This window comes from Chionomys nivalis, chromosome 9 (genome assembly GCF_950005125.1).
Source record: "Chionomys nivalis chromosome 9, mChiNiv1.1, whole genome shotgun sequence".
In the NCBI taxonomy this organism is placed as follows: domain Eukaryota; kingdom Metazoa; phylum Chordata; class Mammalia; order Rodentia; family Cricetidae; genus Chionomys; species Chionomys nivalis.
The window spans coordinates 87,724,290-87,748,491 of NC_080094.1; the positions used below are offsets into that span (position 1 = coordinate 87,724,290).

General features: G+C 38.5%; 1 protein-coding gene across 1 annotated transcript; it reads right to left on the bottom strand.

Moving 5' to 3' along the window:
- Nucleotides 1-7,189: 7,189 nt before the first annotated feature.
- LOC130881036 (zinc finger protein 431-like) lies at nucleotides 7,190-11,690 on the bottom strand. The gene is made up of 4 exons (XM_057780204.1): nucleotides 11,673-11,690; nucleotides 8,081-8,207; nucleotides 7,826-7,886; nucleotides 7,190-7,355 (listed from the first exon to the last, which is right to left on the bottom strand). Exons 1-4 carry the CDS (start codon nucleotides 11,688-11,690, stop codon nucleotides 7,190-7,192), a joined length of 372 nt encoding a protein of 123 aa, XP_057636187.1.
- Nucleotides 11,691-24,202: the final 12,512 nt, after the last annotated feature.

Here is a 24,202-nt window from a genome sequence, read left to right on the forward strand (position 1 = left end):
CTTATATTCTCTTCTATTAAGCATTTTAACCTTAACATTGTTAAATTGTGTTGACAAAACAGCAAATGTTGGGAGTACATCATCTACACTTAGATTTGTACTCAAAGGTAGACACATGAGGATCATGAGTTCAAATGTTTCCCTGAATCATTACTAACATCTAAGCAAAACTGAATAAGAAATAAGAAAATCTCAAGGGAATTGAGAAGTTGTGAAAATATGAAAAACAAAACCAGGAGCAACAACCCACCACCATTTCATAGACACTCTTACTTGAAATGTATGATCACACACAGCCTGATATTTAAAGAAACAATGGACCACTCTACATATTATAGTAGGAAAATACCTATCAATAAGTAAAACCAAAATAGATTAACAAAAGTCACAGAAGAAATATAAGGATCACAAAATAAACTTTACTAAATGGATTTGTCACACATGTAGCACACTTTAATATCTACCTCAAATGTTTTGCAATAGAAACTACAATGCAGTGATCTGTACCATCAGTCTTCAGTGAACATGGTACTTTATTTCCATAAAGGCTATGATGAAAAATAAATAAAACATTACTTTTTTCTTGCAGCTCAAGACAACTGTGATGTCTAAAATCTTTAAAAAATCATTTTCAGGAATAGAGTTTTCTTCTGTGTGAGTTTATCCCTATTTCCTTACTTTGGTTTGAAACACAAAGGCTTTAAAACATTTAGAGCACTAGAAACATGGCTGGGAAGTAAATAAATGTTCACTTGCAGGACCAAGGTCTGACTTTTGACAATCTCCTGTAATTTCTGCTATAAAATCCTAGGATCTAATATTATCAGAAACCAGCATGCACATTCACAAACCCACACAAAAAACACACTGATACTATAATCACAATTAAAACAACTCTTTAAACATTTTCACTCATGAATGTTTTTCTCTTGTAAGAATTCATTCCTATAATACAGGTGTTAAGGTACCTAATGGCTTACAGAGTTTTTCTTCATCATGAAGCCATCAGGGAGGCTTGAAGTCTGAGAAATCAAGTCTAAGTTGACAGAATTATTTGGGAAGACTTATGAAATGCTGTCCTGCTGGAGGAAATAAGTCACTGGGAGTAGGCTTTTCTAGTTTACACTCTCTGCTTCATGCTATAGGTCAAGGATTTGAGTTCTTAGTTTCCTGTTTTAACTGTCCTGTTAGACACTTGTAGCCATGATTCTTTTTTTTTTTGAGAAAGTGTTTCTCTGTAGCTTTGAAGTCTGTCCTAGAACTAGCTTTGTAGACCAGGCTGGCTTCAACCTCAGAGATCCAACTGCCTCTGCATCCTGGGTGTGGGATTAAAAGTATGCACCACTACTGCCCAGCCATGGTGTCACTCACTTTTATGATGATTCTGTATTCCTCTGGAACCAAAGGCAAAATTAATTTTTATAAGTTGACCTAGACATTATATCACAACAACAGAAAAGGAACTAATATAAATCAATAAAGTTTTACACATGAATCAATGATTCCATTTAGGTGAAGAGAAATAAAATGTAAAAGGGTTATTGCTTAAATGCATAGTGCAAGAGTTATAGCTCTGGAGGGAAAGTTATCCTGACTGTCAGAAGTCAGGCTATACCTACAACTATAAAAGGAATGTAGTCTGGATATCTACAGCTGTGTGGAGAAAGATATCCCGATTTGATGTGGGATTCCCCACTGTGTGTTGTGATTATCATTAACGAATAAAAAAACTGCATTGGCCTGTTGATAGGGCAGAATTTAAGTAGGCAGGGAAAACTGAACTGAATGCTAGGAAGAAGAACAGCAGAGGAAGCGAGATGACATGGAACAGCTGCAGACACATACTGGGATTTTTACCCAGAAAGTCACAGCCACGTGGCCATACACAGATTAATAGAAATGGGTTAAATTAATATGTAAAAGTTAGTCAATAAGAAGCCAGAGCTAATGGGCCAAGCAGTGATTTAATTAATACACTATTTGTGTGGTTATTTCAGATTTCATGAGAGCTGGGAACCAAACAAGCGACCTCTGTACAACACTGATTGTCAGAAGTCAGGTTATACCTACAGCTGTGAATGGAAGGTGTCCTGTGATGTGGGATTCCCCTCTGTATTCTGTGAACATGTTTTATTGTCATTAGTTAATAAAGAAGTTGCTTTGGTCTACAACAGGGCAGAAGATAGTCAGGCTGGAAGAGATCTATAGAGGGAGTAAATTGAGTAAAAGAGATGCAACTTAGTTGTTGAAGCAGAAAGATTCCAGAACAGAATCTTACTGATAAGCCACCAACCTTGTGTTGAGATTAACAGAAATTGGTTAATTTAAGATGTAAGAATTAGATAATAGAATCTTGAGGTAACAGGCCAAACAGTGTTGTAGTTAATATATTTTCTGTGTGACTATTTGGGTCAAGATGGTTACGGAAACTGCCTGAGCAGGATCCACAACAATCCTGGATATCTACACCTGATAGGAAAGCTACCCTGACTGTTATTAAGCCAGGCTATCCCTGAAAATGTGGAGAAAAGGCATCCTGAATACTTATAGCTCTGAAAAGAAAGGTACCCTGACTGTCATGTCAGGACATACCTACAGCTGTGAAAGCATACTGGATACCTATAGCAATAAAGAGAAAGGAATCCTGACTGTTGAGAAGTCTGGCTATAACGGAAGCTGTGGAGGGAAGGTAGCCTGATACCTAGGGCTCTGAATAAAAAGTACTCTGATCGTTAGAAGTCAGGCCATACCTACAGTTGAGAAGGGAAAGTGTACCTACAACTATGAGGTGAAAAGTTATCTTTGCAGAGGCCCAAAACCATGAGTCTATTTCCACCTTATCTGAAGGGCAGAGTTTGAGGTTGCTCAAAATTGTTAACAGGTGTGGCTACACACCTTGACCTAATGTGTGGTTGTTTTGTGTTTTGGACTTTAAGAGAGCCCATACAGGTAAATCCACTCCCCCTTGAGCAAAGGTGAAAGAATCCAAACATAGTTCTGCTACTTCTTTTGAATTAAGAGGTTTGACTTAGGGAATGACTGCCTTTAGGATACTTGTTCTAGGGATGCTTCACTGCCTGAACAACAGAATGTTTTTCTCAATAATTAAAGACTTGGTAGCTGAAAGTATTGAAGGAAGTAACTCTTCTAGTTGTCTTTTGCATTATGTTAAAGCAGTCTTTTGTCTTCTTTTCCCTGTTGTATTGGGGCATAAAACTATATGAAAAAATTGGGGTGGAGAGATGCCTCAGTGATTAAAGAGCACTGCCTGCTCGTCTAAAGGTCCTGAGTTCAATTCCCAGCAACCACATGGTGGCTTACAACCATCTGTAATGAGGTCAGAAAATTTTTTCTGGCCTGCAGGCATGCATGTAGGCAGAAAAACATATATACAATAATTAAATCTTTTTTTAATTATGAAAAATTAAATGCAGGCAGATTTACAGTATTCACTGGAACTCCCTCCTTGTACTGTCCTATGCTTCTGTTTTATTATTTTCACTTGTGTCTTCATTCTCTTTACTATGTTCTAATCCCCATGTCCCTACCCTGGTAAGTGGTATACTTGTCAATGATGGTTCCTGACATATACTGACTATTGGGAAGTCCGTCTATACCCAAAGCTGTGTTCCAGTGGGAGATGTTCCCCTAAAGGGTGTAGCAATACTGCTCCCCTACAAAAGAGAGCCATCACAACTGGGCTCTGTTTCACTCTGCTAAGAGAGCTTGAAAGCAGAGACATCCATTGCTGTTCTGCTCCACTTCCCTAAGGGAGTTTCCTAGTGGAGTTGTCCAATGCTCCTCAGTTCACCGAATTAGGGAGTTTCCTAAAAGAGATGTCAATTTTTTTCTCAGCTTCAGCCCAATTTGTTACTTCTCTGCTTCACTGGAGTTGATGGGAAACTGTTGCAGAAATGTTGCAGTCTCTGGTGAAGAGTTGCTACTTCTGCTCTGCTCCTTTATGGGAGTTTGCCAACAGAAGTGACCAAAGCTTCTCTGTTCAGATACACTACAAAGTTTCTGAAACTCATTTGAGAAATTTATTTGGAAGGGAAGAATCCAGGAGAAGGACTGCCTCTGCCAGGGCAGAAATAGGCAGGTGCCAACTGAAGATGTACAGAACTTATATAAGATGTCTTAGGGGCAGAGATTTCCCAGGGAGAAGATTCTCAGGGTGAGAATTGGTTAGATGTCAATCCTTGATTTTAACAATGCAGAGATTGGATGGATTTCATGCTCAGGTGTCGGTAGATCTGGAGCTTAGGGATTAGCTGGTTTTATGCTCAGGTGGTCAAGGGTAGAGTGGTTTTTGGCTCTTGTTGAAGGGCCAAAGTGTGTTCTTTCACTGGCCCCTTATAACATTTTGAGTCTGGTTTCAGGGTCAGGTGTTTCTTTTATTGACTCTGGATTCAGGAACAAAGTGTGTTTCCTTGTCTTGGTTTCAGAGTCAGGACGCATTTCTTTGGCTCCAGTTTTAGAGTCAAAATTATGTATTTCACTGGCTCTGGTTTCAGGGTCAGGATGTGTTTCTTTAGCTGGCCCATTTACCCTACACATGGGGCTTCATAAATTCATTTTTCCATTTTTCCATGAGTTTGTAAGTACAAACAGTATAAAAAGGGCATCATAATGCTTGAAAAGATTGTTAACATTGTCAAATTTATTTCTACAGAAGAAATAGTCTTGTGTTATAGGCAGAAGATTCTTGTTCATTCCTGGCTGGCCAGACCCTAAATAATCACACAGAAACTATACTAATTAACACTGCTTGGCCTATTGGTTCAGGATTCTTGTTAACTAACACTGACATCTTAAATCGCCTTATTCCTATTACTTTGTATTTTATCACAAGACTCGTGATTTACCAGTAAGGTTCCAGGGCATCTGTCTCCTTCAGCAGATACATGGAGTCTGACTCCACTTTCTTTTCTCCTCTATCACTGCTTGGAATTTCTGCCTTGTTCTATTCTGCCCTGTTATAGGACCAAAGCAGCTTCTTTATTAAATAATGGTAACAAAATACATTGACAGCATACAGAAAGGAAACCCAAATTGTTGTGTAGCTGATTATAAGTATTTTGGCTAAAGATCTTACCAAATACTTCATAATAAGAAGTCCTCAGTATCTTTTTCAGGTAGTCAATGTCCATTGTAATATACAAAGATTTTAAGAGATTGTTGCACACAAAAAGTTTTACTCCTATTTAAAGTACAAAACTTTATCACAATAAAAGCATTTACAGGATTTCTATGCAGTATGAAATTTCTCATGATTTAGATTATTCATTCATGCAAATGCTTTACCACACTGATTACATTCATAAAGTTTATTTCCAGTGAGTGATCTTTTATGCATTTGAAGAGTACTGTGAAGTGCAAAGGCTTTATCACACTCATTATATTCATAGAGTTTATCTCCAGCATATGTTAGTTTATGTCTTTGAAGTTGACTACAATAAACAAAGCCTTTACCACAATATATACGTAATGTTTCTCTCCAGTATGGGTTCTATGTTTTCAGAGATTACTATTCATGCAAAGGCTTTACCACATTGGTTATGTTCATAGGGTTTCTCTCCAGTATGTGTTCTTTCATGTGTTTGTAGAGTACTGTGACATACAAAGGCTTTAACACACTGATTACAGTCATAGGGTTTTCTCTCCAGCATGGCTAATTTCATGACTTTGTAGATGAACGTGCTATAAAAAGGCTTTACCACACTGATTACATTCACAGGGTTTCTCTCCAGTATGGCTTCTTTCATGAGTTTGAAGACAACTGTGCTGTGTAAATGCTTTACCACACTGGTTACATTCATAGGGTTTCTCTCCAGTATGGGTTCTTTTATGCATTTGGAGACTACTTGGATATGCAAAGGCTTTATGACACTGATTACATACATAGGGTTTCTCTCCAATATGGCTTCTTTCATGAGTTTAAAGATAACTGTGCTGTGCAAAGGCTTTACCACACTGATTACATACATAGGGTTTCTCTCCAGTATGGCTTCTTTCATGAGTTTGAAGATGACCTTGCTGTGCGAAGGCTTTACCACACTGATTAAATACATAGGATTTCTCTCCAGTATGGGTTCTTTCATGAGTTTGAAGACCACTGTGCTGTGCAAAGGCTTTACCACTTTCATTACATACATAGGGTTTCTCTCCAGTATGGCTTCTTTTATGCTTTTGGAGAGAATTGGGACATGCAAAGGTTTTACCACACTGATTACATTCATAGGGTTTCTCTCCAGTATGGCTTTTTTCATGAATTTGAAGATGATTGTGCTGTGCAAAGGCTTTACCACACTGATTACATTCATATGGCTTCTTTCCAGTATGTGTTCTTTTATGCATTTGAAAAGTACTGGGAAGTGCAAAGGCTTTACCACACTGATTACATTCATATGGCTTATTTCCAGTATGTGTTCTTTTATGCATGTGAAGAGTACAGTGACATGCAAAGAGTTTACAACATTGATTACATTCATAGGGTTTCTCTTCAGTGTATGATCTTTTATGCATTTGAAGATGACTGTGATGTGAAAAGGCTTTACTGTACTCATTTTCTTCATAGGGTTCAATCTAGTATGTGTTTTTTCATGCCTGTGAAGATGACATGCAAAGGCTTTAACATTTTGAATATATACAGAAGTTTTCTCTCTAGTTTGACTTTTTTCATGCCTACAATGATAATGGTACTTGTGAAAGCATTCCTACATTTAATACATTGTTGAATATTTTTATCTGTATAATTTTACAATTTTGTCATATTTTAAAGAAGAATTTTATATAAGGTTTTATCACCATGTTTACAATCTTGTTTTTCCCCTTCATTAAGGCTTGTTTTTCATCTTTGAGGATAACTGATAACAGCCTTTATCATGGTTCACATTTACAGAATCTTTTTTTTTCTGTGTGAGAGTTTCATGTAGTTGAAGAGAACTAAAAAAACTCATAGCTTTACCACTCTTATTGCATTCATAAAATTTCCTATACTGTGAGTGATACTACATTTGTTAAGTGAACTAGGGCAAACAGAAGTTTTTACACAGTCCTAGTACTCATGGTGCTTTTCTGAAACGTGAGCTTGTTGCTATATTAACAATGAGACTAGAAAAACAATTACTTCTATACTTGTACATCAAATTCAACAAGTATACTCAACATTGGGACTGCTACATATCTTCTATTTGTTCTGAGAGAGAGGTATGTTATATTTCTTCACATCACTATACTCATGAGGCTTGTATCCAGAGGAACATATGATATACTTAGTAAAGGAAGAATAACAAATATAAGGCTTCCACAATGAGTTCACAGTTTGACTTTCTTTCTTCATAGACTTGTGGTATCTGGATTGAGGCCTCTCCACAACAGCTGCCCCTTGATTTGTGACTCTATCTACCCCTTCACTAAGTATATGTACCCCCTCACAATCACAAGTATATGGGTTAAACTGCCTTTTCTATGTACTATTAGTGTAATAGAGAGTTTCAGAGATATGCTTATCACCTTTTCAAAATGTATCTTTTGTAATATGAATAATATGAAATAAATGTATTGGCAATTTTATAGTATAGCTCATTGTATTATGATTCAAATGGAAATATGAGTTAAGGCATATTGTTTCCTTGACTTCTTTTTTAAAAGAATGACTTTCAAATGTTATTCACTTATCTGAAATTTAGGTATATGATTTTGTGATAATTTAATAATCATCAAAGCACTTTATTATTTACATTGTTGTTTTGGTTTAAAACATAGAGGATACATTACAAATTCTTCAGGAATACATATGTATCAGCTTATAGATGGAAATTACCTTTCATGTATTCTAGAACATTCACAATGTTCTTCAATATTATGGTCTTCCCAATTATATCCTAAAATATAGTGACAGAAAAATGTATGATATATATTAAAAAATTGTAAAAAAATTTGGTTACCATTTGAAGCAAAAGTTAAAACCATGCCTGTTTTTTTTACCCATTCTTTTTCAATCATATTACAAAAGAGCATCATTAAACAATGAACAGTTGTCCCCTTATTTGAAACATAAAAGATAATTCAGTCTTACCTATAGTCGTGAGGTTTCTGTAGGTCTCCAGCATCACATCTTTGTAGAGACTTTTCTGGGAAGGATTCAGCAAAGTCCACTCTTCCCAAGTGAAGTTGACATGCACGTCATAATAGGTCACTGCATTCTAAAATGTCCCATAAATATGTACAACAGAAAGTATGATTTTGACAACACTGTAAAAGTGTACTTCTTTGACAGTATAGTCATATAATTCTGGGGCTTCCCATATTTATTCCATGATATAGACATCATAATTTAATCACCAATCACGTTAGAAGCAAACTGATCCCGAAGTTCACCATTGTTATTTCTGAACTCTTTGAATGGGATATCACCTTGCAAGAGAAATGCCTACTAACCAACAATGGAAGATACATAAACAGATCAACAGTACAGAGTACAGATAAGAGAAATTATATGAATGATTAATTTCTGACTACAAAAAAGAAACATGAGATGAAAAAGCTGGATATATTGAATCATGCCTCTAATCCTTGTACTCAGAAGACAGAAGCATGTATGTCTATCTACCTCTGAGTTGAATACCAGCCTTGTCCATGCAATCACTTCTAAAGCAACCAGAAATACATGTTACATGTTAAATACCTCTTGCCCCAATTTAAACTGCAACATAAATAAGATTTGACTAAAAGGTACCATGTGTTTATAAAGTTACAAATAGACAAATGAAAACAATAGCAATTAATGTGCTGATTACAAATAATCAACACAGAGCAGGAAAGATGGCAAAACAGTAAAGAGTCATCCTGGTCTTGCATACAAGTGGGCTCAAGGACTTTCATGGGGGATTGTAACTATCCATTATTCCAAGTTCAATTTTCTAGTACCATCTTTTGATCAATGTAATGAAGGACCAGGTACTCACATGGTGCATATCCATGCATACAGGTAAAATATTCTTTTTAAAATAAAAATTCAAAACAAACTAAATAGGCAGAAAGAAGGTTATGCACCTAAAAGCCTATGACTCAGAAGGCACAGCCAGTATTAATGTCATGAATACATACCATCCTGGAAAAGATAACGATACCATCTGTAAATTTAGTGATAGAGTTTATGATGGTGGGTAAGTAATGACAGAAAGCTGACTGATTAATTTCAACCATAACACAGTAGGCACACGGAACAGAAAATGGGTTGAGGCTATAAAAACTCATAGTGTGGCATTCCCCTTTGTATGCTGTGATTGTCATTGATTAATAAAGAAACTGCTTTGGGCCTATAACAGAGCTATAGGACAACTCTTAGGTGGGTTGGGAAAACTAAACTGAATGCTGGGAGGAAGAAGGCGGAGTCAGAGAGAAGTCACGTAGCCCTGCAGAAGACAGATGCAGAGAACTTTATCTTGTAAGCCACAGCCACATGGCAATACACAGATTAATAAAAATTTATTAAATTAATATGTAAGAGTTAGCCAATAAGAAGTTAGAGCCAATGAGCTAGGCAGTGATTTAATTAATACAGATTCTGTGTGATTGTTTTTCGGCTTAGCAGCTGGGAACTAACAAGCAGTTTCCCTTAACAAACATGACCAGGTGGCCGAATAAAATCCACTTAAAATCTTAGAGAGCTTGAAAAGGAATTCTAGACACTAAAATATGAAGTTTAGCCACATTTCTTTCCCCAAATGGGCTTTGCTTACTGGTCACATGCTTTGGCACCATTAAGAGAGGTTTTCCTGATTTAGAGGTAGCAGAAAAAAAGATGCACCATTTTGAAATGCCAGCTTTCAGGGCTTTGCTGCGAGCGTGAACTCTGACTCTTTCTGGTGGACCAGTTATGGGGTCTGTGAGAAGATTGTTAATGGCAACTTAGACCCTGTGTATGCCTGAAAATGGGGCAATGTACATGGCTCTTGGAAGCAGCAAATATGCCTCTGCGATGTTGGACTTTGTGAATGAAACAGGCAGGCCGTATTTGCTCTACCAATGGCACAGCTTAAGTTTATAAGTGCTTAGCATTTTAAGAAGCACACTCCTGAACAGGAAAGAATAACAGATACACAGTAGGACAAATTTATACATAAAAGTCCTCTAAATGAGACAGAGTGTGTTAAAAATGTACATACAGCTGGGAGAGAAAAGGAAAAATAATATAGTTATAAAAAGATGTAAATGGTTTATAAAAAATGAAGTCTTTAAAGAGAAAGAGAACAGTCATAAATTCAAAGAGTAAAGACAATAAAATAAATATAAAAAAGTAATAGAATAAAAACAAATAACCCATGTAAAGATAGACTATGTACAGAGTGTCTGAATTATGTATATTATTTTGTTTTCTTTGAATTTTTGAGTGAGGAAATAAAAACATTTTCAAACCAAATGCAACTTTTTTTTAAAGAAACAGTGTATGATTTATATTATACACCTAAAGCAACTTGTTTGCCCTAATTGATTTATAAGCCGCAAGGATTTTAGAAGTTTATCCCTGATTTTGTAAATGTTTATGTGTGAGAAAGAATGTCTCCCATGTGTATACAGGTGACATATAAGAAAAGAGGGTGTGAGATCCCCTGAATCTGGAGTATGCAGTGGTTCAGAGCCTCCCAACTTGGATATTGGGATATGAACAGGCCTAATAATTTCAAGTCACTGAAAAACTTTTAAAATATAGACTGGTATGAGCTCAGCATCACTTCAGCTATATCACTCTGGTTATCTATGGGGGAAAACCTTTTACAAATTTATAAAGCTACCATGAAAATCAAAGTGGCAGTTCCTCAGAAATTTGAGAATAGATCTACCCCTGGATGTTGATATATAGTCTTGGGCATATACCCACAGATGAACCATCCTGTAGTTAGTTTTTTTTTACTCTTTGGCTCTTTTGGAAGTCCACCATCTAGCTCCCAATTAAATCACATGGAGTATTATTCTTACCTATTAATGCCCAGCCTTAGCTTGGTTCTTGTCAGCTTTTCTTAATTTAAATTATTCTATCTAACTTTTGCCTTTGGGATTTTATCTTTATTCTCTATACCTTTCTTTACTTCTTTTTAAAAAAATATTTATTTATTTATTTATTTATTTATTTATTTATGTATACAATGTTCTGTGTGTATGCCTGCAGGCCAGAAGAGGGCACCAGGCCTCATTACAGATGGTTGTGAGCAACCATGTGGTTGCGGGGAATTGAATTCAGGACCTTTGGAAGAGCAGGCAATGCTCTTAACCACTGAGCCATCTCTCCAGCCCCCATTTTTACTACTTACTCTGTGGCTAACTGTGAAGCTAGGTGACTGATCCCCAACATTCTCCTCTTTCTCTTCTTGGTCCTCAATCCTCCTCTCTTTCCCCTTTTATTTATTCTCTCTGCCTGGCATCCCAACGTATCCCATTCCTGCCTAGCTATTGGCCATTCAGATCTTTATTAGACCAATCAGATGTTTTAGGCAGGCAAAGTAACACAGCTTCACAGAATTAAAAATGCAACATAAAGGAATGCAACACACTCTTGTGTCATTAAACTAACATTCCACAGCATAAATGGATGTAACACATCTTTAATCAATGTTCCACAACATTTTCCCTTTTGTCTAAATAAAAAATGAAAGGTTATAACTTTTAACTTTCTCCACAGCTGCCATTCCCTTTGCATTATCATTAAAAAATTGAAGTTGAGACTAAGGCTACCAACCCAGAGCAGTGAGTGCCTGACTAGAGGGCAGGCCTCAAGGTCCCCGCCAGGGAACGCGGGCCCCTGCTGCTGGGGCTGCAGGGTCTGCTGTGCTCTCCTGGACCCGCTCTGCCTGCCTCCTACTTCCCTTGGTCCCTGGCTCATTGGGGCTACCAGGAGTCCCTGTGTAGGTGCTGAGAAGTTCCATCCAGACGGGTAAGTGTGGGCTATCCTGGGGCGGACTGTCCCGGTAGAGAGCACAAATGCCCCTCCCCCAGCTCCTGCTGCAGGGCTTTCTTTCCTACACATATGCCCCCACCCCCACCCCCAAGAATGCCTTGTCTGCAAGGTCCTTTGCTGTGGAACAGTTTCCTACTCTTTCACTAAGGCTACCAACCCAGATCAGTGAGTGCCTGACTAGAGGGCAGGCCTCAAGGTCCCCACCAGGGAACGCGGGCCCGTGCTGCTGGGGCTGCAGGGTCTGCTGTGCTCTCCTGGACCTGCTCTGCCTGCCTCCTACTTCCCTTGGTCCCTGGCTCTTTGGGGCTACCAGGAGTCCCTGTGTAGGTGCTGACAAGTTCCATCTGGACGGGTGAGTGTGTGCTACCCTGGAGCAGACTGTCCCAGTAGAGAGCACAAACCCCCCTATACTAAGGCTACCAACGAGAGCAGTGAGTGCCTGCCTAGCGGGCAGGCCTCAGCAACCCCCGAAAGGGAGCACAGGCACCTCCAGCTTGTACTGCAGTGTCGCCTGTGTTCTATTCGACCCCGCTCTACCGCCTGCATTCGCCCTTTTTTCCGCGGGTCATTGGAATACCAGGCGTCCCTGTTTTTGTGTTGAGGAGTTCATCTGGAAGGGAACAGTTCCTGCCCCTACACTGAGGAGATACACCCAGAGAGATAGTCACAGCAAAGACTGGTCCAAGACACCAGGCCTCTCCTGGCTCCATTTGAAGGAAGAGATGGGCAGGTGCCAATGCAAGAATTCCCCCAACAACTTGAAAGGCAACGCAACATCACCAGAATCCAGGAATCCCGAAATAAGAAGTGCACACCCTAATCCAGAACAATTAGAAGAATTCGACTCAAAAGTGAATTATATGAAAATAATAGAGGACCTTAAACAGGAGGTGAAAAACTGCCATAATCAATTAGAGATTACAAACAAAAAGGTAGAGGAAATGAATAAATCTCTCAAAGATACCCAAGAAAACCAAGAGAAACAAGAAAAAGTAATCAAACAGGTAAGGGAAACGGTTCAAGACTTGAAGAATGAAGTGGAAGTAATAAAGAAAACACAAACCGAGGGAAGGATGGAGATGGAAAATTTGGATAAACAAACAGGAACTACAGAGACAAGTACCACCAACAGATTACAAGAGATAGAAAAAAGAATCTCAGACACTGAAGATACCATAGAGAAAATAAACACTCTGATCAAAGAAAACAGCATAACCAACAAATTCTCATCACAAAACATTCAGGAAATCTGGGACACAATAAAAAGACCAAACCTAAGAATAATAGGGATAGAAGAAGGAGAAGAAGCACAGCTCAATGGTCCAGAAAATATATTTAATAAAATTATAGAAGAAAACTTTCCCAACCTTAAGAAAGATATTTCTTTGAAGGTCCAAGAAGCATACAGAACACCGAATCGACTGGATCAAAAAAAAAAAAAAACATCTCCTCGTCATATAATAATCAAAACACAAAACATACAGAATAAAGAAATAATATTAAGAGCTGCAAAGGAAAAAGGTCAAGTTACCTATAAAGGTAAACCTATCAGACTTGCACCTGATTTCTCTATGGAAACCATGAAAGCCAGAAGGTCCTGGATAGATGTACTGCAGAAACTAAGAGACCATGGATGCAAGCCCAGACTACTATACCCAGCCAAGCTTTCATTCACTATAAATGGAGAAAACAAAATTTTCCAGGATAAAAACAAATTTAAACAATACGTAGCCACAAATCCAGCCTTACAGAAAGTAATAGAAGGAAAATCACAAACCAAGGAGTCCAACAATATCCACAATAACTCAGATATCTAATGACCCTTCACCAGCACAACATGAAGAAGGGAAACACACAAACTCTACTACCAAAAGAAAGAAAGAAGAAAGAAAGAAAGAAAGAAAGAAAGAAAGAAAGAAAGAAAGAAAGAAAGAAAGAAAGGAAAAATGGCCAGAGTTAACAACCACTGGTCATTAATATCACTTAATATCAATGGACTCAACTCACCTATAAAGAGGCACAGACTAAGAGATTGGATACGAAAACAGGATCCAACATTCTGCTGTTTACAAGAAACACACCTCAACCACAAAGACAGACATCTACTCAGAGTAAAGGGCTGGGAAAATGTTTATCAAGCAAACGGACCTAAGAAACAAGCAGGTGTGGCCATACTAATTTCTAACAAAGTTGACTTCAAACTAAAATCAATCAAAAGAGATGGAGAGGGACATTTTTTACTCATAACAGGAACAATACACCAGGATGAAGTCTCAATCCTGAATATCTATGCCCCTAATATAAAAGCACCCACGTACATAAAAGAAACATTGCTAAAACTCAAGGCAGCAATGAAATTGCACACATTAATAGTAGGAGACTTTAACACTCCTCTCTCACCAATGGACAGGTCAATCAGACAGAAACCTAACAGAGAAATAAGAGGATTAAGGGAGATAATGAATCAAATGGACTTAACAGACATCTATAGAACATTCCACTCAAATAGGAAAGAATATACCTTCTTCTCTGCAGCTCATGGAACCTTCTCGAAAATAGACCACATACTCGGTAACAAAGCAAACTTACACAGTTACAAAAAAATATCGGTAACCACCTGTGTCTTATCAGATCACCATGGATTAAAGTTAGAATTCAACAACAATGCTATCGCCAGAAAGCCTATGAACTCATGGAAACTGGACAGTCAACTACTGAACCACACCTGGATCAAGGAAGAAATAAAGAAAGAAATTAAAGTCTTTCTTGAATTCAATGAAAACGAAGACTCAACATACTCAAACCTATGGGACACTATGAAAGCAGTGCTAAGAGGAAAGTTCATAGCATTAAGTGCCCACTTAAAGAAAACGGAGAAAGCACACATTGGAGACTTAATAGCCCACCTGAAAGCTTTAGGAAAAAAAGAAGCAGACTCACCTAGGAGAAGTAGAAGACTGGAAATAATCAAATTGAGGGCTGAAATCAACAAAATAGAAACACAGAAAACAATCCAAAGAATCAATGAAACAAAAAGCTGGTTCTTGGAGAAAATCAATAAGATTGATAAACCCCTATCCAAACTAATCAAACGGCGGAGAGAGAATACGCAAATTAACAAAATCAGAAACGAAAAGGGAGACATAACCACAGACACAGAGGAAATTCAGAGAATCATTAGATCTTACTACAAAAACTTGTATGCCACAAAATTGGAAAATGTAAAAGAAATGGACACTTTTTTAGATAAGTACCATATACCAAAGTTAAACCAGGACCAGGTGAACAATCTAAATAGACCTGTTAGTCGCAAAGAATTAGAAGTTGTTATAAAAAACCTCCCCACCAAAAAAAGCCCAGGTCCAGACGGCTTCAATGCAGAATTCTACCAAAACTTCCAAGAAGACCTAATACCTATACTCCTTAATGTATTTCACAATATATAAACAGAGAAGTCATTGCCAAATTCCTTTTATGAAGCTGCAGTTACTCTGATACCAAAACCACACAAAGACACAACCAAGAAAGATAACTACAGGCCAATCTCACTCATGAACATCGATGCAAAAATACTCAATAAAATACTGGCAAACCGAATCCAAGAACACATTAGAAAAATTATCCATTATGATCAAGTGGGCTTCATCCCAGAGATGCAGGGCTGGTTCAACATACGAAAATCTATCAATGTAATCCATCATATAAATAAACTGAAAGCAAAAAACCATATGATCATTTCATTAGATGCTGAAAAAGCATTTGACAAAATTCAACATCCCCTTATGATAAAGGTCTTAGAGAGATTAGGAATACAAGGGTCATACCTAAGTATAATAAAAGCTATTTATAGCAAGCCGTCAGCTAACATCAAATTAAATGGAGAGAAACTCAAAGCTATTCCACTAAAATCAGGAACACGACAAGGTTGTCCACTCTCTCCATACCTCTTTAATATAGTGCTTGAAATTCTAGCAATAGCAATAAGACAACATAAAGGGATCAAAGGGATTCAAATTGGAAAGGAAGAAGTTAAACTTTCATTATTTGCAGACGATATGATAGTGTACATAAGCGACCCCAAAAACTCCAGCAAAGAACTCCTTCAGCTGATAAACACCTTTAGTAGCGTTGCAGGATACAAGATCAATTCCAAAAAATCAGTTGCCCTCCTATACACAAAGGATAAGGAAGCCGAGAGGGAAATCAGAGAAGCATCACCCTTCACGATAGCCACAAATAGCATAAAATATCTTGGGGTAACTCTAACCAAGGAAGTGAAGGATCTATTTGACAAGAACTTTAAGTCTATGAAGAAAGAAACTGAGGAGGATACCATAAAATGGAAGGATCTCCCTTGCTCTTGGATTGGGAGGATCAACATAGTAAAAATGGCAATTCTACCAAGGGCAATTTATAGATTCAATGCAATCCCCATTAAAATCCCATCAAAATTCTTCACAGATCTTGAGAGGACAATAATCAACTTTATATGGAGAAACAAAAAACCCAGGATAGCCAAAACAATCTTATATAATAAAGGATCGTCTGGAGGCATTACCATCCCTGACTTCAAACTCTATTACAGAGCTTCAGTATTGAAAACAGCTTGGTATTGGCATAAAAACAGAGAAGTCGATCAATGGAACTGAGTAGAAGACTCTGATTTTAACCCACAAACATATGAACACCTAATTTTTGATAAAGGAGCTAAAAGTATTCAATGGAAAAAAGGGAGCATCTTCAACAAATGGTGCTGGCAGAACTGGTTGTCAACGTGTAGAAGAATGAAAATAGATCCATATCTATCGCCATGCACAAAACTCAAGTCCAAATGGATTAAAGACCTCAATATTAGTCTGAACACACTGAACCTGACAGAAGAAAAAGTAGGAAGTACTCTACAACATATGGGTACAGGAGATCACTTCCTATGTTTATCCCCAGCAGCACAGACATTAAGGGCAACATTGAATAAATGGGACCTCCTGAAACTGAGTAGCTTCTGTAAAGCAAAGGACACTGTCACTAAGACAAAAAGGCAACCCACTGACTGGGAGAAGATCTTCATCAAACCTACAACAGATAAATGTCTGATCTCCAAAATATATAAAGAACTCAAGAAACTAGACTTTAAAATGCTAATTAACCCAATTAAAAAATGGGGCACTGAACTGAACAGAGAATTCTCAACAGAAGAAATTCAAATGGCCAAAAGACACTTAAGGTCATGCTCAACCTCCTTAGCGATGAGGGAAATGCAAATTAAAACAACTTTGAGATACCATCTTACACCTGTCAGAATGGCTAAAATCAAAAACACCAATGATAGCCTTTGCTGGAGAGGTTGTGGAGAAAGGGGCACACTCATTCATTGCTGGTGGGAATACAAACTTGTGCAACCACTTTGGAAATCAGTGTGGTGATTTCTCAGGAAATTTGGGATCAACCTACCCCAAGATCCAGTAATACCACTATTGGGAATATACCCAAGAGATGCCCTATCAAATGACAAAAGTATCTGTTCAACTATGTTCATAGCAGCATTGTTTGTAATAGCCAAAATCTGGAAACAACCTAGATGCCCTTCAATGGAGGAATGGATGAAGAAAGTGTGGAATATATACATATTAGAGTACTACTCAGTGGTAAAAAACAATGACTTCTCGAATTTTGCATGCAAATGGATGGAAATAGAAAACACTACCCTGAGTGAGGTATCCCAGCCCCAAAAAGAGGAACATGGGATGTACTCACTCATAATTGGTTTCTAGCCATAAATAAAGGACATTGAGCATATAATTTGTGATCCTAGAGAAGCTAAATAAGAAAGCGAACCCAAAGAAAATCGTATAGTCATCCGCCTGGAGAGGGGAAGTAGACAAGATTGCAGGGCAAAAACTGGGAACTTGCGGGTGAGGTGGCATGGGGCAAAGGGGAAATGGGATGAGAAACGTGAGAAGGGGAGGATGGGAGGAGCTTAGGGGATTGGGATGGTTGGGATATAGGAAGGATATAGGATATAGGATTGGGATCTAGGATACGGGAGCAGCGAAGTATATATCCTAACTAAGGGAGCCATCTTAGGGTTGGCAAGAGACTTGACTCTAGAGGGGTTCGCAGGTGTCCAGGGAGATGTCCCCAGCTGGTACCTTGGGCAACTGAGGAGAGGGAACCTGAAATGACCCTATGCTATACTGATGAATATCTTACATATCACCTTAGAACCTTCATCTGGCGATGGATCGAGGTAGAAACAGAGACTCAATTTGGAGCAACGGTCTGAGCTCTTAAGGTCCAAATGAGGAGCAGAAGGAGGGAGAACATGAGCAAGGAAATCAGGACCATGAGGGATGCACCCACCCACTGTGACAGTGGAACTGATTTATTGGGAGCCCACCAAGGCCAGCTGGTCTGGGACTGAATAAGCATGGGTTGAAACTGGACTCTCTGAGCATGGCGGACAATGAAGGCTGATGAGAAGCCAAGAACAATGGCACTAGGTTTCGATCCTAATACATGAACTGGCTTTGTGGAAGCTTACCCTGTTTAGATGCTCACCTTCCTGGACGTAGATAGAAGACCTTCGTCTTCCCGCAGGGCAGGGAATTTGGACTGCTCTTCAGTATCGAGAGGGAGGGGGAATGGTGTGGGGGGAGGAGAAGAGGATGAGGATAGGGGGAGGGAAGTGGGGGGAGGGGGCAATATTTGGGAGGAGGGGAGGGAAATGGGAAACGGGGACAGGTGTAAATTTTAATTAAAAAAGAAAAAAATTGAAGTTGATAAACTACTGTGCAATTTATATCTAGGGGTCTTGATTACTCCTTTCTGTTTATTAAGCATAAATTTTATGGAAACAGATGAAACATTAGCTAATTAATCTTTATCAATAAAAATTGGGAGTCAAATATCAGGAAAAAAACTTGAAAGATCAGAGAAACAGTGGAAAAGCCCCCAGTGAATATCTCTTCCATTCCTCTATCCAAAAAAGGCCAAGATCCCCTCTCAGCTCAACCTTACTACTTCTTGCCTCCTATCTATCCACAGTCCTCCAAACCTCTATGACATCTTTGGTCAGTAAATAGCTAAGCTCTGTTCTCTGACCCTAAACCTGCTTTTATCAAAATATGATCAAAATATCACACAACACCCTGCAACCTCTCTTATATCTCACTCTTGCTGCTTCCACACTCCTATGCACTTCTCGATGGCAGATGTCCCATAGCTTGGGTATCTTGAAATGTGACCCAGCTTCATCTCCACCAATTCATGTAATGAATTCTCACAATCTCTTCTTCACTGGGGCTCTGACTCTGCCAAACATATATGAGCAAAATAGTGATGACCTGATCACAAAAGAAGAATCTATGACCTTTACATTTTGCATCTTTCTTGTTTTCTAAATCAGTATGATATAGGTAATCCTGCCAAGATTTGATGGACTCTACCAAGCTTGAACCAAATTTATTGTACGTTCTATATGATGTTTTTCCTGGGACAAGGAATCACTTTGTGTACTCCTTCCAGGAATTAAGGGCTTAGGTAAATGCAGTCTTACACATGAGGCTTGTGCCTAGGCTTCGAATGTACAGCCAGGCTCTTCCCTTTAATGGTGATAAAACCCTTGATAATCTCTGCATCTTTCTCACCACTAGACTGCCATCTGAAACTACCTAGTATTGTTTTTCTTAACAAAACACACTTTTCTGATGTGGGATGTCCCTCTGAATGCAGCAAATATGTGTTGCTTTTATTGGTTGATGAATAAAGCTGTTTTAGCCTATGACAGGGCAGAATATAGCTAGCTAGGAAATCCAAACAGATACAGAGAGAAAGAAGGTGAAGTCAAGGAGACTCCAAGAGCTTCAAGAGGAACAAGATGTGAGGGAACAAGTCGTGAATCAAGTAGCAAAGCACATATATACAAAATATTGGTTAATTTAATTGTAAGAGTTAGCTAGTAATAGTCTGAGTCATTGGACAAATATTTATAATTAATATAAGCCTAGGAATGATTATTTAAGAGCTGACAGATGAGAGAGAAACTTGCAGCTACACTTGTCATCTCTTTTTTCTTGTTTTTTTATCACTGTAGACCTGAATGAGTCATCAGTAATAACCATCCAATAGAAGCAGTATTTTGTATAGGAAATCAGTTTATACCTCTGTAATTCTGCCTAAGCTCTTTTTCAGGACATGGAGAGAATAAGAAAGATTAGGACAAAAATATCACACAAATGATCTGTAGATAATTTTTTTATGAAGTCTTCTAAGCACCTGTGCTTGTGTACCAAGCTAAGATCACCTGATCGTGCAACAAGGAATGAAGCCAGACTTGGGCTAGAAAGGCCACAACAAGACAAGGCTATGATTGTTTTATTGAGGACACTCAGACATTTTATTTATCAAATATAGAAGATAATGGCAATTTCTAGGATCAATACAGTTGTAGCTTCCAGGATGTTGTGGAATTCCCCTCTGTAAGCTGTGAATATGTTTTATTCCCATTGGTTAATACAAAAAAAAACTGCTTTGGGCCTATGACAGCACATAATAGAGCAAGGTGGGAATTCCAAGCAGAGATAGAGAAGAAAAGAAGGCAGAGTCAGGGAGATGCTATGTAGCCACTGAAGGAGACAGATGCTGGATGGAACCTTACTGGCAGGCCACCGCAATGTGGCGATACACAGATTGATCAAAATGGCTTAATTTAAGATGTGAAAATTATTTAATAAGCCTAAGCTATTGGATATGCAGTCTTATAATTAATACAATTTCTGTATAATTATTACAAATCTGGGCATTTGGAAAATGAACAAGCAATCTCTGTCTATACCAGGATATAATGAAGTTTACAAGCTATACAGCATACACAAGATTAATATCTAAGTTCAATTGTCCTGTTAAGCATTCATGATTCCTTGACTACTAGGGGATTATACAAAGAAGCACAAATCAGCCTAAATGCTTACTGCCTGAAGGAATGCAACAGTCTGTCAGGAACTGGAAGGTATATTGTGACCCAAGAACCATGGACTTTAACCTGAAAAACCTATGATACAGGTCTCTCAAGCCAACTGCATGGTTCCCTGAAGATCCTACTGCCCACTGAAATCCTATGACCTTGACCTCTACTGTTTGTCATTACTCTCAACATTCCCACCTTCTAGGTTCTACAAGAACAGCTGATTAAGCTCTTTGTCGTCCAGTTTTCTGATATCTTGAGCATCCTTCTCAGAGTCAACATTCCCAGATCTTTTGCAGCAACAAAATCCCCTTTGAGTCCCATTTTTGTTCTGACTTTCTTCCCTGTTGCTGTTATTAAATTATGTAATCAAAAGCAACTCAGGTAATGAACATGTTTATTTGGTTGATAACCCTATTTCACAATTCCTCCTTATGACATCTTAGGATAGATTCTCAAGCTAATAACTAAAGGCAAAAATATGTGGAACCATTGTTTTTAGGCTTTCCCTCTTGCTTTGTCTCTGTCTTGTGCTCAGCTAGCTTTCCTATCTATTCCAGGACTGCTTGTTTAGAGATATTGTGAACTCAGTGGAACACCCTTTCTATATCAATCAAAATCAACACAATCTCTCTCAGATACCTTAATCAGGTATTCTGATCTAGTCATATTCTCAATTTGTATTTTCTCAGATCACTCTACACTATGTCATGCTGATAGCTGAGGCTAATTAGAAGAAAGAGATAAAAATATACAAGAAGTTTTTAAACATGATTACTACATTGCCTGTCAATCTTTAAGCAGCAACAACATAAGCATGAACATAGATATGCCAGGAAATGGAAAGAGACAAATATCTAACAAAGAAGAGAAAATTAAAACTATCTCTTCACAGAAACTTCCCAAACCAACAAAAATCAAGGAACTCATAACATGAGAAACCTGAAAACAAAATTGGTGAAACCATTATTTTCCAGAAAATGAGCAATATACTTAAATAACAATTAATAAAAATCAATAACATAGAAGGGTAGCCCTGACAAACAACAACATAAAGACACACTATGGTCCTTTAAATAAAAACTACAAGATTCTAACCAAAATCAAACTCTAAGAAATCACTGACCATCACTCATCCTATACACTTTTGTTCTTTATCTTTTACCAATAACAGATAATGGCCAGGTGAGGAGGGTTGTTCCAGCAAAATTTGAGACATTCACTTGAAACCTTCTCATGTCTTAACTTTGTAGAAAATAATTTCGACTACTAAAAAATATGTCATTATCTTATAATAAAGAAAAGTATGTCTGTTAGGATCACTTAGACACCATTTTACTCCCGTTGATTGATGATTGCCTGTACATCTGCAATCAGAGGCAGGAAATGAAAACATTTCAAAACAAAATGCAAGATAACTAATTTTTTTAAAGAACCAGTGCACACCTAAAACAACTTGTTTTACTCTAATTGTTTATAAGTCACAAGCACTTTTGAAATCAAGTTTATTGCTATTTTTTGCACATGTTTGAGCAAGAGTGAAAATGTTTTCCATATGTGTGGCCCGCCAAGACTCGACCAGCGATGAAATGATGACCACCGACACAGGATCCTTCTCTATCACGCTTTATTGAAGTGCACTCGGTTACAGTTGACTGGTGGAAGTAGGGGGCCCTGAATGGCGGAAAGCGGCTGAATATATACAGGGAGAATGGGCGTGTTCAGAACGAAAGAGACGTGGCCGCATGGGATTGGAAGCAGCTGTTGCTGGGCAGATCAAGAGCAAGATCAGGCGGTAGAGACGTTGGTCTAACACGCCAAAACACACTTGTTCATCAGGCTCTCGGCGCCATCTTGTAATGGCGGCGATAGTTCGCCACATCTCCCCCTTTTTTGTTTGATTAGAGAAAGAGACCTCCAGTCATGGCTGAAATTAGAGGGTTCCCCCCTGGGCAAAAATGATAATCTCTGTTTTTCCAGGGACGGGAAAATTAGTCAGAGGAAACCCGTCTGCACGGAACCATGATTTCCAGGGTGGCTCACCCTGTGCACTCTGTGGTGCAAGCCCCCCCCCCCGGGTAAGGCAAGCCATTCTTCCGAGTGCAATGGGCAACAGGACCCGTTGGGTGCAAAGACATGGCTTAAGTCTCTTTAAACATAGTGAGCCAAGCTTGGGGGGATGTGCCAGCCTCAAGTGCAGCGAGTGCTCGGACAATTGCCATCTTCTCCCTTTTGCGTGCTCTCATCATCTTTATAATCAAGAACAGTGCCACCATCAACCCTGCACACATCAGCACACCAATCACACCAACCCCAGCCCACTCTTTAATATAAGAGAAGGTAGTAACCAGCCAGTCCGTAAACTCTCCAAGTGTAATCACTTCTGCTTTGGTAGCATTTAAACTTAAAATTTTCAAGCTTAAATTGGATTGTAATTGCTCAAACTCCAAGCTCCAATTACCTTTCAAGTAATTGGATAATCGTTTTGATTCATTAAATGATGCAAAATAAGGAGTAACACATAAGTATTCTTTGCGTAAAACACAACTCATAGCCATAACATCAAACATCTTATATAAATTTTCTTCCACTAAATCTATCCTCTTATTAAGTAATAAAATTCCTGAAGCCAAATGCTTATTTATAGCTTCTTGTTGTATCAGGGCTTCTGAGGTTTTCTGCACTACTTCATTAATGGTATTTGCTACATGTACCTGGTTGGCCATAGCTACCCCAGCTGTAACAGCCGCAGCTGCGGAAACAGCAATAGCTGCTACGATAGCTGCTGTGATACCGAAATCTCACTTTTGCCGAATCAGGGACAAAACAGAAAATTCATTTGGGTCTGCCTTCACTGGTACCCACACAAAGGTAGTCACCTTCGCTAGCAGGCCGGTTGTGTGCCGAAAGGACCAGCATTGAGATAATACACAAGAAGTCTTTGAGCAGTTAAGCTGCTTGTTGGTAGAGTGATTGCTTAAAATCCATAAAAACGGGGCATCCACACAAACTGGATTTTTTGATTTGGAAATATTAGCCACCCCTTCACTCTCTTGGATCAACAACTTGGACCCATTTAACACTCCTGAACTATTTGTTAATATCCACTTGGAAGTGTTAAATAAAATAAAAGGTGACAGATCCACAAAACCTCCATAATGATTGGAATAAATCCAAGGTGAGGTAAGCAGACCCCTTTTTAATCCTTGTTTCGTTGACTTTGGTAGCTCTTTCCAAAGCCACCAGCCCGGAGAAGCTGGTTTGGGCTTGTCAAAGCGAGG